The 13,634-nt window shown below is 44.1% G+C and overlaps 2 protein-coding genes across 3 annotated transcripts in view; one reads left to right on the forward strand and one right to left on the reverse strand.

Annotated features, from left to right (window-relative positions):
* LOC138349858 (organic cation transporter protein-like) overlaps positions 1-11,254 on the forward strand; it is a 29,415-nt gene extending 18,161 nt beyond the window's left edge. Inside the window, exons 6-9 of the mRNA XM_069329617.1 lie at positions 2,864-3,123; positions 3,832-4,016; positions 4,486-4,640; positions 9,962-11,254. Coding sequence (XP_069185718.1) covers positions 2,864-3,123; positions 3,832-4,016; positions 4,486-4,640; positions 9,962-10,049 — 688 coding nt within the window. The 3' untranslated portion in view covers positions 10,050-11,254. The remainder of the gene's footprint in view (positions 1-2,863; positions 3,124-3,831; positions 4,017-4,485; positions 4,641-9,961) is intronic.
* LOC123758380 (DBH-like monooxygenase protein 1) overlaps positions 11,251-13,634 on the reverse strand; it is a 39,274-nt gene continuing 36,890 nt past the window's right edge. For both annotated transcript variants that reach the window (XM_045742727.2, XM_045742716.2), the window contains 2 exons: positions 12,501-12,675; positions 11,251-11,630 (listed from right to left, as the gene is read on the reverse strand). In XM_045742727.2, coding sequence (XP_045598683.1) covers positions 11,457-11,630; positions 12,501-12,675 — 349 coding nt within the window. In that variant the 3' untranslated portion in view covers positions 11,251-11,456. The remainder of the gene's footprint in view (positions 11,631-12,500; positions 12,676-13,634) is intronic.

Below are 13,634 nucleotides of genomic sequence, written 5' to 3' on the forward strand. Positions count from 1 at the left end.
AAATGGTTTTTTGGTTTTATATTTTTTTTGTAGGTGTTTTATTTATTTATATATATTTTATTATTATTATTATTATTATTATTATTATTATTATTATTTTTTTATTTATTTATTTATTTATTTATTTATTTATTTATTTATTTTTTTTCTTTCTTTATTCTTCATTTGGTGTAGATTGGGTCCGGGATGGGCCACTCATCTGGATCGTCTGGCAGACCGCTTAGTATCTGAGGGCTTGGGAAGGCCTCATCATGGATATGTCTGATCACTTTTTGTTGGAGAGTGATTCTTCTGGTTCTGTGTGGTGGTTCGTGGATCTCGTAGTCGCTGGTGGTGTTTTCTGCTACGAAGGGATCTTCTGGGTCTGGGACATACATGTTCTTCATACGGTACAGCTGTCTTCTGGCCAGGTAGCTGAGCCTAATGTTCATTGGCTTCATGTTGAGCGTCTCATGGATCAGGTCAGTTCTTACCCTGTCCCTCAGAGTCAGGCCCTCTGCAAAGCGAAGTGCTTTGTTTTGTACTCGTTGAATCTTCAGCATGTTGGATTTGTTGGTGAGGTTCAGGGGAACGTAGGGGTATTCCAAGCTAGGCCTTATGATCATTCTGTACAGGTGGAGCTTGATGTGGGATGGGGCTTGGTTGAAACGGAAGAGCCTCGCCAGTGAGCCCCGGGCCATCGCTGTCTTCTGGGATACGTACTGGGAGGAGTTGAGTAGCCTGTTGAAGTTGTACCCGAGCACTGTGTTGGAGTTTGAGATGGCTATGGGTTCACCCCTGATTCTTATTCCCCCCTCATTTTCAATGGAGAAGGCCATACAGCCGACAGTGCTTAATTGGATCTTTTCTGGGTAAGTGGTGATCCTCCATTTCCTTTCCCAGTTAGCAGTCCTTGCTAGTTCTACGTTTGCCTTACGGGTTACAGTTGCATGCTTGGCCGCTTGGATGCTAGGGTTAGATGTTATTACGTGTGTTACGTCGTCCGCAAATTGTACGATAATGGTGTCCCTATACTCTGGTTGGGGTAGGTCATTTACAAAGATGTTGAAGAGAACCGGGCTCAAGCATGATCCTTGGGGGACTCCAGCTGTTGGGGTGAAGGCTGCGGCCTCTTTTGCCTTGAAGCTGGGGGTAACTTGCCTATTCTTAAGGAAATTTCTGATCAGCCTGAGGAGGGTCCAGTTTTGCGCTGGTAAGTCTGCTATTTTGTACACAAGACCATCGTGCCACAAGCTGTCGAAGGCCTTGTGCACGTCCCTCGTTACAATCAAAGCTACCTGTTTTTGCTTTCGAATTGAGCTTACGGCGTCGTAGATGATGTTAATTGCGTGCTGGGTTGATCTATGTGCTCGAAAGCCAAACTGCTTTTCTGTGAAGAGGTTGTTGTACTCCATGTAGTAGTTAAGACGGTTTGACATGATTTTTTCAAAGCACTTGCCTATCGTGTCTAAGAGGGAGATTGGTCGGTAGTTGCCAGGTTGGTGGGGGTCTTTCTTGGGTTTGGGAATGAATATCATCTTGGCTGACTTGAATGCTACAGGAATGTGACCCGATGCCAGCATAGCGTTGAATAGGTTGAGTATGGATTGCATAAGATTGCCTGGTAGAAGTTTGATTTGCAGCGCTTTGATCCCTGATGGTCCAGGGGCCTTATCTCTGGTGCTTTTGATGACTCCTCTCATCTCTAGCATAGTTATGGGTCTTGTTAGAGGGTGGTCATCTTTTAGGGTTGTCAGGTCAATCAGAGGGGTGCTGTTAAGGGAGGCGGCATTTTCTGTTGTCCATTGGTTGACACGTTCAAAGTGAGTGTTGTTGAAGGCTCTGCTGTTTGAAGCTGTGAGTGTCTTTTTCCAGGCTGCGCCCATGAGGTCAGCCTGATCCTGTGGGTCTTCTATTTTTTCTTGCTGCTCCTCTTCATCTTCGTCAAGGAATGTGTGTACAAGGTGGGTGAGGCTGGGGTTAACCGATCCCAGGAGCTGTCTGATCTTGCGCCAGAAAGTACCCGGCTCCCTTTTGTACTGGTTGGCCTGTCTCACTAGGGTTCCCCAAATGTGGCTCTTGTGGGTCAGCGTAAGGTCTATGGTTTCCCTTCTGAGTGTTTGTAGGGTCAACGCTGGTGGCTGGCCAGTTTGGTAGTGGCTTTGGCAGGCTCGCTGGTACTCATTCATTTTGCCTCTGATTTCTCGGGTCGGCTTATATTGGTGGTAAGTCCTTGTGGTGGATATTTCACAAGTGGCCTCGGTTGCAAGCTGGATCCGGTTGTGGATGGTGTTTACTGCTTGGTCGATTGTTTGGGTTGGGAGGTTCTCGAACTCAATGATGGGGTCGTCAGCAAGGAAGGTGTCATATTCACGGGCACGTATGGTTCCCAGTCTGGGCCTGGGTGGTGCCACATATCTGAAGGGGGCTGCTTGGAGGGATGTGACCACAGGGATGTGGTCCGACCCCACGTTCTTGCCTGGGGTTACTCTGCAGTGGAACAGGTCACAATCTCTATTGGTCAGCACTATGTCAGGGGTGCCCCTCTGGTTGCCCGCAAAGAACGTCTTAAAGTGGGGGCCTTGGAAGGAGAGGTCCCGGTTTTGCATTAGATTGAAGAGCTGCCTGCCCTTGAGGTCTGGCCTGGCAGGTGCGTTGAATAAGGCCTGATGGTGGGCATTCAGGTCTCCTGCGATGATAGTGGGGAGATTCCTGTCGAGCAGCTTGTTCAGAGGGATGGAGGGGAGGTAGGCCAGTCTAGTTGATAGATATGAGGTTATATAAGCTCGGCCTGCAGACTGCGTGGCCCCTCTTCCCGACAAGCAAGCAGCTGCTCACTTACAAAACGTCCCATATCACTTACATATTTTTCCTTTCTTAACAGAACAAAGAAGATGCGAGTTATAACACTGTCGGTGTACTCCATATTCTTCACGGCTGGGCTGGTGTACCTGGGACTGTCCCTGGGAGGAGAGGGCTACAGCTCCGACCCCTTCGTGTACATGGCCCTGTCTGGCGTGATGGAGCTCCCCGGCTCCACCGTCACCATCCCCATGATCAACCACCTCGGTCGACGCCTCTCCAACATCATCTGCTTCACGGTCACAGGAGTCGCGCTCCTCGCTCTCACATTCATTCCGGCCAGTAAGTGATAGCAAGAATTATGATTCATTTTGTCGGGGACAGGCAGCCTGTGCATGTTAGGATTATATCGAGGTCCCTTACCCCCCCCCCCCACCTAAGGTTTAACTACTGACTCTCCCCAGGATGCAATTCCATAACAGTTGACTAACTCCCGAGTACCTACTTACTGCTAGGTGAATAGCTGCATTAGGTGAAAGAAAATGTGCTGCCCGGGATTCCCGATTGTGAGTCTAGAACGAACCCAACTATTACCGAGACCCTGCATGATAAAATGATAGTTATTACACGATTAATGGGTAGTTACAATGTTAAGTAACACTCAAGATGCTTAATTAATACTATGTAGGGTTAGGGATAAATCTGAAGTAGAATCTTACAGATGGCAAAGTCTTAAAAAAACATAAGAATCAAGGAACCTGCAGAAGGCCTATTGGACCGTTTATGACAGCATTTATACGTCACAGAAAATAATCGAACTTTGAAATTATTTTATAGTCTATTCCAATAAATCAGTTTTGTAATATCAATTCTGGCCGCCAAGTCTTTTCCCTCAGATTTTCAGCATTGGGGAAGAGAAAATAGTACATTTCAAAATTAATACTGCCCTAACTTATAGATTCCATCATTGAATTAATTTTCTAGTTAGCTTCTTGTAAAATAATTTTAGCATTCATCTTAGTAACGATGTGACAGACTGCATCTGTTTAGGTAGAGTGTGGCTGGTGATGATCTTGGCTCTGGTTGGTAAGCTGGCCATCGCTGCAGCCTACCAGATCATTTACCTTCATGGCGCAGAGCTCTTCCCTACTGAGGTCCGCATCAGAGGTTTGGGCACGGCCTCCATGGTATCCAAGTTGGGCTCTATCCTCGCCCCATACTTGATGGACACTATGGTAAGTAGTGATCTGTGTATAATAATCAAAACTAATCTGGTAGCAGGAGCTGGTGTTGCCATTTGGGCAGCAGATAAAATTTGAATAGTACCATGAACGGAAGTACAAAATATATACTGTACCCAAAAATGGTTCACATTTTATACTATAAATTTTGTTGTGGGTCCGATAAAGAAACAAACAACCGAACCGACCTTTTTCTGAATTAGGCTTTAAGACTGAGTATGTTAAGCCTAGAACACGTTAAGTCTATGGTTACTCTGTTTCACTTGATGTGTCCATTAGTAATACACAGTATGAAACAAATTTTTCATAGGTACAACAATCTCATATTTTGTATATTCCGTCCATAGTAACTAAAGGGTCTAGCATTCAGGAAGAATGTGTTCAATACACTTAGTAACATATATGGAAACTTTAAACAAAATCCAAATTAGAGGCTAACTAATAAGATGTGAGCCCATCACAGCGCAGTGTGTGGGAGCCTGCTCCCTCGTTAGTGTGCGGTCTGGCTGGCCTGATGGCAGCGGGGGTAACCTTCCTCCTGCCGGAGACAGCAGGAGCTGCCCTCCCCGACACCGTCGCGCAGCTCGAGGCCTCATCTTTCTCCGGCTCCAGCCAGCTGTAAGTGGCCATCAGTGAGGAAAATTGATTAAGAATAAAGTGCTCTAAGTAATTATTAAAAGATGGCACCAAACCTTGTAGACTATACAGAACCATCAGTGTCAGATTAAAACAAATCCTAGATATTATTAAAGAAGCCAATTGTCGGGAGGGAAGTTTGTCTACACTCTATAGAAGTTACTACCACTTAGTAACTCTATATTGTTTCAGTAACATGCTATTAAAAAAAATAGTTAGAAGGCTTCAGAGTGCATGCTTTTTGATGTGTGAAAGTAGATCATTTGCTGCCAGATCCGGCAATTTCAGGTTTTCGTGACTGCAGGCTTCAGGCATCATAGTTCTGCATTGGTCCCAGCACCCCAGAGAAGCCACTCTGGGTCTATGCAAAAAAAAAAACATGCAAATAAAAGGACCCAATATATGGAACTCACTCCCTAATGAATTAAACAATTGTCCAACCTATATTTTATTCAAAAGTAGAAGAATGAAGTACCTAATTTCATCTTCATAGTATCCCACCTTGTACTACTAACTCAGTGTCTTGTGCTACCCACTTTCCCAGTATACTACAATGAAGAGATTCAACTTCCTCGGTATAATTTATTTCATCATTTTATGTTGAGGTAGTTATTATGTAAACTGAAATTATGTTACAATGTACCCATCATTACATTTGTTAGCTTAAGGACCTGCTCGAAACGCTATCCGTGTCAGTGACTTTGAAAAATATATCACTTAGTCACCAACATATGTACTTTCTAAAAAATTTACCTTCTTGTACATATATGTAAAACAACAGAGTAGCCTACAGCTTTTATCCTTCCTACAGTTCTGAAACGCCTTTTCCTTGCTCACTTTTCTTTACACTCCCGCTCCATTTCTGTCTTCACAGATGGGTCTAAGTCTGCCGACGGTGTAGGCAACTCCATTGTATTTCCTAACTACACCTATGTGTGTCGCCTTCCCCCCCCCCCCCCAGAAACTAGCATCTTCACGGCAGAACGTTATGCAATTTTGTATGGTCTTCGTCAACTGCTTTCTCACTGTCAATCTTAGTTTGTTGTTATATTTGACTCTCAGTGCCCTCATGGCTCTGGAGTCCTTTAATCCTGTCCATTCTGTGGTAGTCAAAATTCAACATTGCCTGTTTCTTATCTTCAGCAGGACAGTGGAGTTTTGCTGGGTTCCCAGCCATATTGTAGTTTCCTTAAATGAGTGTGCGGATGCTGCTGCTAAGGAGGTTACCCACACCTTTCCCCCATTTCCCGCATAGGTGTTCCTTATTCCGACTTCTACCTAGTTATTCATTCCTCAATCCTTGCCCATTGGCAGGATCTATGGTCTTCTGATACTGGTAACAAGCTGCGTGCTCTTAAGGGTAGCATGTCCCTATGGCTTTCCTCCTACCACCGTAACCGGCAGTGGGAAACAGATCTGTACAGCTAAACGTGAGTGTTGAAGTCTTATGTTCATCTGCTGGAAGCGTATCCGCAAGATAGCGGGTAAGTTCGTTCCAGATGTCTCGCCTGTCCTTCACCTCCGTGGCACTCTTGTAGTGGATCTGGAGCAGGTCGTGGCTGAACTGGGTTCCCACTTTTCGGCTGTTAGCTCTGGTTCTCATCTTCCTCATTCTTTCCTTCTTCGTAAGCCTGTTCTTGAATCTCATCCTTAGATATCCGCACTCATCTCAGACTTTCCTATAATGATCCCTTCTCTCTCTTTGAACTTCAGTCTGCCCTGGCCCTCTGTGGTTCTACGGCAGCGGGTTTTGATGAAATTCATTATGAGATGCTTCGCCATCTCCCTCCTTGCACGTCTCCAGTATTTGCTGAGTCTGTATAATCGTGTCTGGGAGTCGTCGTCAGTCCCTGAGGACTGGCTCAAAGCTGTTGTCCTCCCTGTTCAGGAACCAAGGTCTCTCGGGACATCCCCTCAGGACATTCTCTCAGGACTTCCGCCTTATTGCCTTCACGAGTTGTGTCTGCAAACTCATTGAACTTATGGTTAACGTTTGTCTGATGTGGTTCTTAGAACACTATCACCATCTCTCACCTTTTCAATTTGGTTTTCGCAAGTGCCGCAGCACGACAGATGTCCTGGTGAACTTGGAGGTCTATATTTGCACTGCTTTTGCTGCGAAGACCTCCGTGTTGCTGTCCTTTTTGACCTGGAAAAGGCTTACAACACCGCCTGGAGATATCATATTCTGTCCCAACTTCGTTCTTTTGGCCTTCGTGGTAATCTCCCTCTCTTCCTCCAAAGCTTCCTCTCTCGTCGTTCCTTTCGAGTGAGGCTTGGTGCCACTCTCTCTCTGCCTCTTTTCGGCAATACGAGGGTGTACCCCAAGCTAGTGTTCTGAGCGCCACTCTTTTTTTCTGGTTGCCCTCAATGGTCTTCTTCCCCTCTTCCTTCTGGCGTCTTCTCTGCTCTCTATGTCGACGATCTTACCCTTTGATGTCGGGGGTGATGATTCGTCTCTCCTTCAACGGCGGCTTCAACTTGCGATTGATGCCATGTCGTCTTGTGCCACCGATCATGGCTTTAAGTTCTCTACGTCTAAGACTTATGCTATGACTTTTACTCTGAAGCGTGTCATTCTTCGTCCCTCTTTGTCGCTTTATGGTCATCCCCTTGTGTACAGGGATTCTACTAAGCTTTTGAGGTTAATCTTTGACACTCGTTTGTCTTGGTCGCCCCATATCTCTTACCTCCGAGTTGAATGCTTTAAGGCCCTTAACCTCCTTAAGGTTTTGTCCCATACTTCTTGGGGAGCTGATAGACGCATGCTCCTCTCTTTACATTGAGAGGTACTGTCTAAACTCGATTATGGTTGCCCTGCTTACTCATCTGCATCTCCTTCTACTCTTCGCCATCTTGATGCTTTGCACCATACTGGATTGCGCCTCAGCTCTCGTGCCTTTCGTGTGACTCCCACCCTCAGCTTGTATGTTGACACTGGCTTCCAATCTCTCCAGGACCACCGTGATCACTTCTGTCTTCGCAACATCCTTACTCTCGCCTCTGTCGTGCTTTGACATCTTCCCTTCCTGTAGTTCCTGTTCCTGTTCACCACCTCCTTTCTGTTTGGTTATCTCGCTTGCAGGATTCTCTTTCAGTTCTTATTACCAATGTTTCCCCTCGTATTGTTCCGTCCTTGCCCCCGTGGAGGGTCTCCGTTCCTAAATTTTGTACATCCTTGACCCGCATCACAAGCTTATACCCCTCCTACGGTTATGAAACGCCTTTTCCTTAAACACTTTTCTTCCCACTCCCATTCCATTTCCATCTTCACCGATGGGTCTAAGTCTGCAGGCGGTGTAGGCTACTCTGTCGATTTTCCTGACCACACATATATATGTGTCGTCTACCTCCAGAGACTAGCATTTTCACGGCAGAACTTTATGCTATTCTCTCTGCTATTCTCTATGCTCTTCGTCTCCTGCTTTCTCGTTGTCAATCCTCCTTTGTGGTTGTCATTGACTTTTTCGTTACCACAAAACAGTAGTCGTCGAGACTCAACATTTGACTGTTTCTTATTTCCAGTAAATTTAAGTCAGTAGAGTTTTGCTGGGTTCCCAGCCATATTGGTGTCTCTTTAAATAAGCGTGCAGACGCTGCCGCCAAGGAAACTATCCGCTCTTGTCCTATCTCCCGTAAAGGTATTCCTTATTCCGACCTTTACCCAGATATTCATTCCTCCATCCTTGCCCGTTGGCAGGGTTGTTGGTCTTCTGTTGCTGGTAACAAAACGCGTACTCTTAAGAGTAGTGTGTCCCCGTGGCCTTCCTCCTACCACCATAACCAGCGTTGGAAACGGCTCTGGCGAGGTTGCGTCATGGCCATACATGCTAAGTCCAATGTAGCACCGCCATGTGCTACAAAATTGCATTGCAAATTACTGTCCAAATTGCATTGTCCCTCTTACAGTCGTGCATATCCTTGTTGAATGTTCTGACTTCCAGGACGAACGTGTATCTTGCTTTCCGACCGTCCCTCGTGATCACTTGTCCCTCGATAGAATTCTTGGTGAAACAGATACTTTTGATATCGTTCGCCTTATGCGTTTCTTTGTTCTCGTATTGACATCCTTGGTAACATTTAGCGCCCTCTGGTTGTTCCGCACATTTAATGGTGCTACATAGCCTTCCCGGTTTGGTGCCTTCTTTTGATAATTACTTTGACGGTTCTGTATCTAAACTCACTTATACTAAGATAGAAATACTTAGTCTGTACATATTTGATAATGTTCAGTTATATATAATACTTTTATACATATACAGTATATTATATATATATATATATATATATATATATATATATATATATATATATATATATATATATATATATATATATATATATATATTGGTGTATACTGGCAGCAGGTTTTCTTTTAAACATGTCTCACTGAATATGACCACATATTTAGTATTTACTATCTTCTGGTTTAGGGCTTCTATCCCTCTAACTATTTTCCTAGCATCAGGGCTTAGCTGAAAGAGGAGCTCTCCAAAGCTCATTTTCGTTATTTCAAGGTGAAGAAAAAAGTGAATTACTATAGAATGTCCAGTCGTGTTGGTCGAGTGGTTAAGGTGTCCTGGACGCCAGATGCAGAGTGCTCCTGGCAGTATGGGTTCGAGTCACTTCTGGGGTGTGAGTTTTCAGTTGCATATATGCCTGGAGACTGTTCAGGCTTGTTCGCATTTGTGTTTCTCACGTGTGCCCCAAAGAATGAGGTGATTTGATAAAATACCATGCCCAAGATTATCATCAGAGTGCCGGCGGGAGGATGGGGAATTAGCCTCGGCTACCATCCTCTTTTGTCCAGTGGGTGGTCTTGTGGTTAATGCCAGAGCATTAACCACTAGACCACCCTCAGATCGTTTAAATTTGTACTTCTTCGGACTCGAGCAGAAGTATAATGCCAGTAGACAATAACACCTTGGATGGGCTGACGAGCCTGAGCATAACTATGACAGCATTAGACGGTAGTTGTACAAAGCAGTCAGAACCTTAATGCCAATAGGTTCAGAGCCTTAAAGGCGGCACCCATGCAGAATTGTGATGCCATGTACCTGCAGTCGCAAAAGCAATTAAATTGCCAGGATCTGGCGTCAAATGACCTACTCTTGTGTATGATTGAATGGATACTTTTTGTATCTACATGTCTTCACAAGGTGATACTTACGAGGTTTTATGTATAATCTTTGAAGATGTGTGTGTATATTAGTTTGCATGATGGTTAGCCTGCCTATTATTGTTTCCTTATTATAATGTAGACTTGCACAATAATTTTACATTTTAATATTTTTTTTTTGCAGGGCCGTAACCTCAGCTGCAGAAAAAGAAACTGATCATGACTTTGAGAGTAAATTCCCATTAAACAGTCGTGAAAGCTCATCGATATAACATCCGTGACGTTCACCTTGCACGAAGATTCCCACATCCTGTGTGGAATCTTGCTCAGGTGGCAAGCCCTCCAAGCTGTCTTTCAGGCACCAAAGTAAGCAGAGGTGCAGCATAATCCACTGAAGATCTGACGAATGTTAGGGACATCATTTTTTGAAAATACTGACATTGGCACCATAGCCCGAGTGATAACCTAGAACATCCTTAAGAGTTCCGAGTCTTTCTTTATACTGACGATAGTCTGATTACAATAGGACCACATAGTGAGACTTCAAGGCCAAGGTATTTGAATCTATTTACGTAGTCAAACTGGGAGCCATCATACAGTTGCACCTTGCGAACAGTTGCATGGTCCACCTGCTTGGGTGGACGCTGACTTGCTATCTTTGTTTTCTTTGTCGAGATTACTAAACCAAGGTCCTGACACGAGTCTAATACAGAGTTACGAGTGTTCTGCGTATTAGCATACTCAGTGGTATGTATCACTATATCATCAGCATAGTTAATGATGTGCACGTTGGGCTTGCTAGGCACAATTTAATAGGGCAATTATTAAAATATTGAATAAGGTAGGACTGAGGACACCTCCCATTGGGGTGCCTAGTTCGAAGTCTCTTGTTACACTCCTATGCCTCTGGAACAACTCAGATGACTTCCTAATGGACAAATATCCTCTGATCCAACAAAGAACCCAACCACCAATATTTGTTCTTGCAAGCTCACTCAAAGTGACATGTCGGTTGAAATATCAAAGGCAGACTTGAGATCTAGGAAGGCGGTACACGACTTGGTAGTGTGCAGGATAAGAAAGGTGGTGAAGCAATGATGCACACTCCGTCCATGCATGAAGCCATATATCTGGGGGTATAACATGTTTCTTATTCTATGGAGGAGACGGTTTAGGACCACTCTTTCGAATGTTTTGCAAAAACAGCTAGTAAGGGAAATTGATCGGAAAGCATTCGCTTGATTGGGCTTGGGAATTGGAATGATTATATTATTGGTCCAAGAGATAGGAAGTTCCCCCGGTAATATAGTAATGTTCCCCCGGTATCATACTATACAGTTCAAGAAGGGAAGTTCCTGGAGAGCAAAACCGTCATACTCTTCTACAGACCAAATAGAGCAAAGATTAAGGGGAAAACACAAAGAAGAAATTATAATCTCCCCTTAAAGATTATTTTGAAAATATAAGATAAAAATAGTTTATCGTTTTATTTATGTGTACATGAACGTGTTCAGGTGTGTTCATACGTGTGCGTATGAACGTTCAGAAACTGAAACCTATTACCTGCGAGGTGTGGCAGCACACCCGCACAGTTGCAAACATTAAGTAATTCATCATTATGGGCAAAGAAATGCCTTTTTCTTTACCCTTGTATTTACTAAATGATTTGACTGTCACGTTCAGAGATCATGTAGTACCACCGTCAGCGCCACCAGGACCAGCACGAGGAGCGGGGCAGCAGAAGCACGGTCGGAAGCACCTTGGACGTGGTGGAGGTTGAGGGCGGCGCAGGCTAGGTCGCTGGGGGGCACGAAGGGCGTCGCTCGCGGATACCGGGTCACGTTGGTGTCCAGCTGAGAAGTGTAAATACCAAGGTAACGATACACACATACACAAGAATAGAGGAAACTGCCTATTGGCCCAAGCGAGGCGGCAGCTTTTTATATCCACCAAACTTATTCACATATATAAGTCTAACCTACGATGGAACCAATCCACAGATCCCAGGTCTATTATGTTACCAGATAATGTGTTGAATTAACCAACAGCCCTGTTTCTAAACCAGAATTTATCCAGGTCTTACCCGACTATCTTGTACAAAGTTATATCTATTATTTCCAGTTCTATTTTGTGTAGATATACTTAGTCCAATTTATACCCCCTTTGTTATGGCCTCTCATTTATCTATACACTTGCTTCATAACACCCTTTACGCTTCATCTTTCCGGAGATTAAGATAATCTTTTTTATCTCTCTTCATAGAGAAGTCTTCGAATTATTGTGATTAACTTTGCCATACTACATAAGTGAATTTATATCCATGGTGCAGTACTGAAGAGCATCTCCTATATAAGACTTAACAGGACGAGATCAAGCTGAATAATAATAATAACAAATGTGTTGCTACTACGCTTCTAGAAATAAAACCCAGTATCCTATTCGCCTTATTTCGCAGATTTGTGCATTGATTGTTTTGGATTAAGATCCCTTATTAATCATGACTCTCAGATCTTTCTCGTATTATCCAGTTAATATCTGGGAACTCTTATTATTACCTAAATTTAGAACGCTATATATTCAGAATTAAGCTACATCTGCCAATCATTCGTCCAATTTGAAAACTTATCAAGATCGTCTTGTAGCAATTAAGGTCCGAGGACAGAGCCCCCTGGAGATTCCGCTCTGAACGGTTAGCTCATTTTGAATTAGTTCGTGAGACTGACCTTCATCTTGATGCCATAGTTGTACTGGCACTTTATGACCTGGTCCCCCTGCAACACCTTCGTGTTGAGCGTCGTCTTGTCCATGGTGTCCCAGGGAAGGCTGTTCATCACCTCTTGGTACCTCTGACCTGCACCAACCTCGGGATCAAACTCGAAGCCATCAAGGTTCAGATCCCTGTCAATGGAGAACTCACGGTAAACTTTCTAGCAAGCCTTACTTGCAAGTAATAAGATCCTCATTACATTCCCGGCCAAGCGGAACATTTTGGCAAAATACTTCCACTGCTAATCCTAGCAATTAATTTTTAAATATTTACACGAACATTTTAAATAATTTTGCCAAGTAAATAATACTTTCTTGCAAAGGTGAGGTACGGTAATTATGAGGAGAAAGCACTAAGCCAGTATAATTACAGCACATGAAAGGGATACGAAGACAAGGAACTGGGATAGGAGGGAAGGATGAAATGGTGCCCAACTACTTGGAACATTGGGGATTGAACGCAGACTTGCAATAAGCGAGGCCTTAGCTGTACCGACCAGGCCATAGGGTTCTCACACTCACTAACACGGACAACATACAAGGGAAGCCTTAACGCCAACAAAGTAGTTCAGGTACATGTTAGGAATTTGCGCTAATTTGCAAGCTAAAAAATGAACAGCAAATCCTAAATAAAAAACAATGAACAAACATGTCACATTTATAGGGATTTGGAAGTAGTTTAGGTCTTCGAGACACCACCGAGGGACCCGGGTTCCATCCCCGGGCAGGACAAATGGTTAGGATGTTTCCTTTCAGCTGATGCCGCTGTTCACCTAGGATTTAAATAGGTACCCAGTAGTAATTATTGTGCGTTGCATCCATGGAAAGGTCAGTTATTGGCCTAGGCAGACCTCGGTAAGCCTAATTATAGGCTTCCTGTCTCCGACATGGGGAAATAAAAATTATATATTTAAAACGGGCAGTTTGGTTTGATGTTAGGCTTCAAGCCTAACATCAAGCTTTGTGGGGCCTCGTAGCCTGGTGGATAGCGCGCAGGACTCGTAATTCTGTGGCGCGGGTTCGATTCCCGCACGAGGCAGAAACAAATGGGCAAAGTTTCTTCCACCCTGAATGCCCCTGTTACCTAGCAG

Source organism: Procambarus clarkii, chromosome 22 (assembly GCF_040958095.1).
Source record: "Procambarus clarkii isolate CNS0578487 chromosome 22, FALCON_Pclarkii_2.0, whole genome shotgun sequence".
Lineage (NCBI taxonomy): Eukaryota > Metazoa > Arthropoda > Malacostraca > Decapoda > Cambaridae > Procambarus > Procambarus clarkii.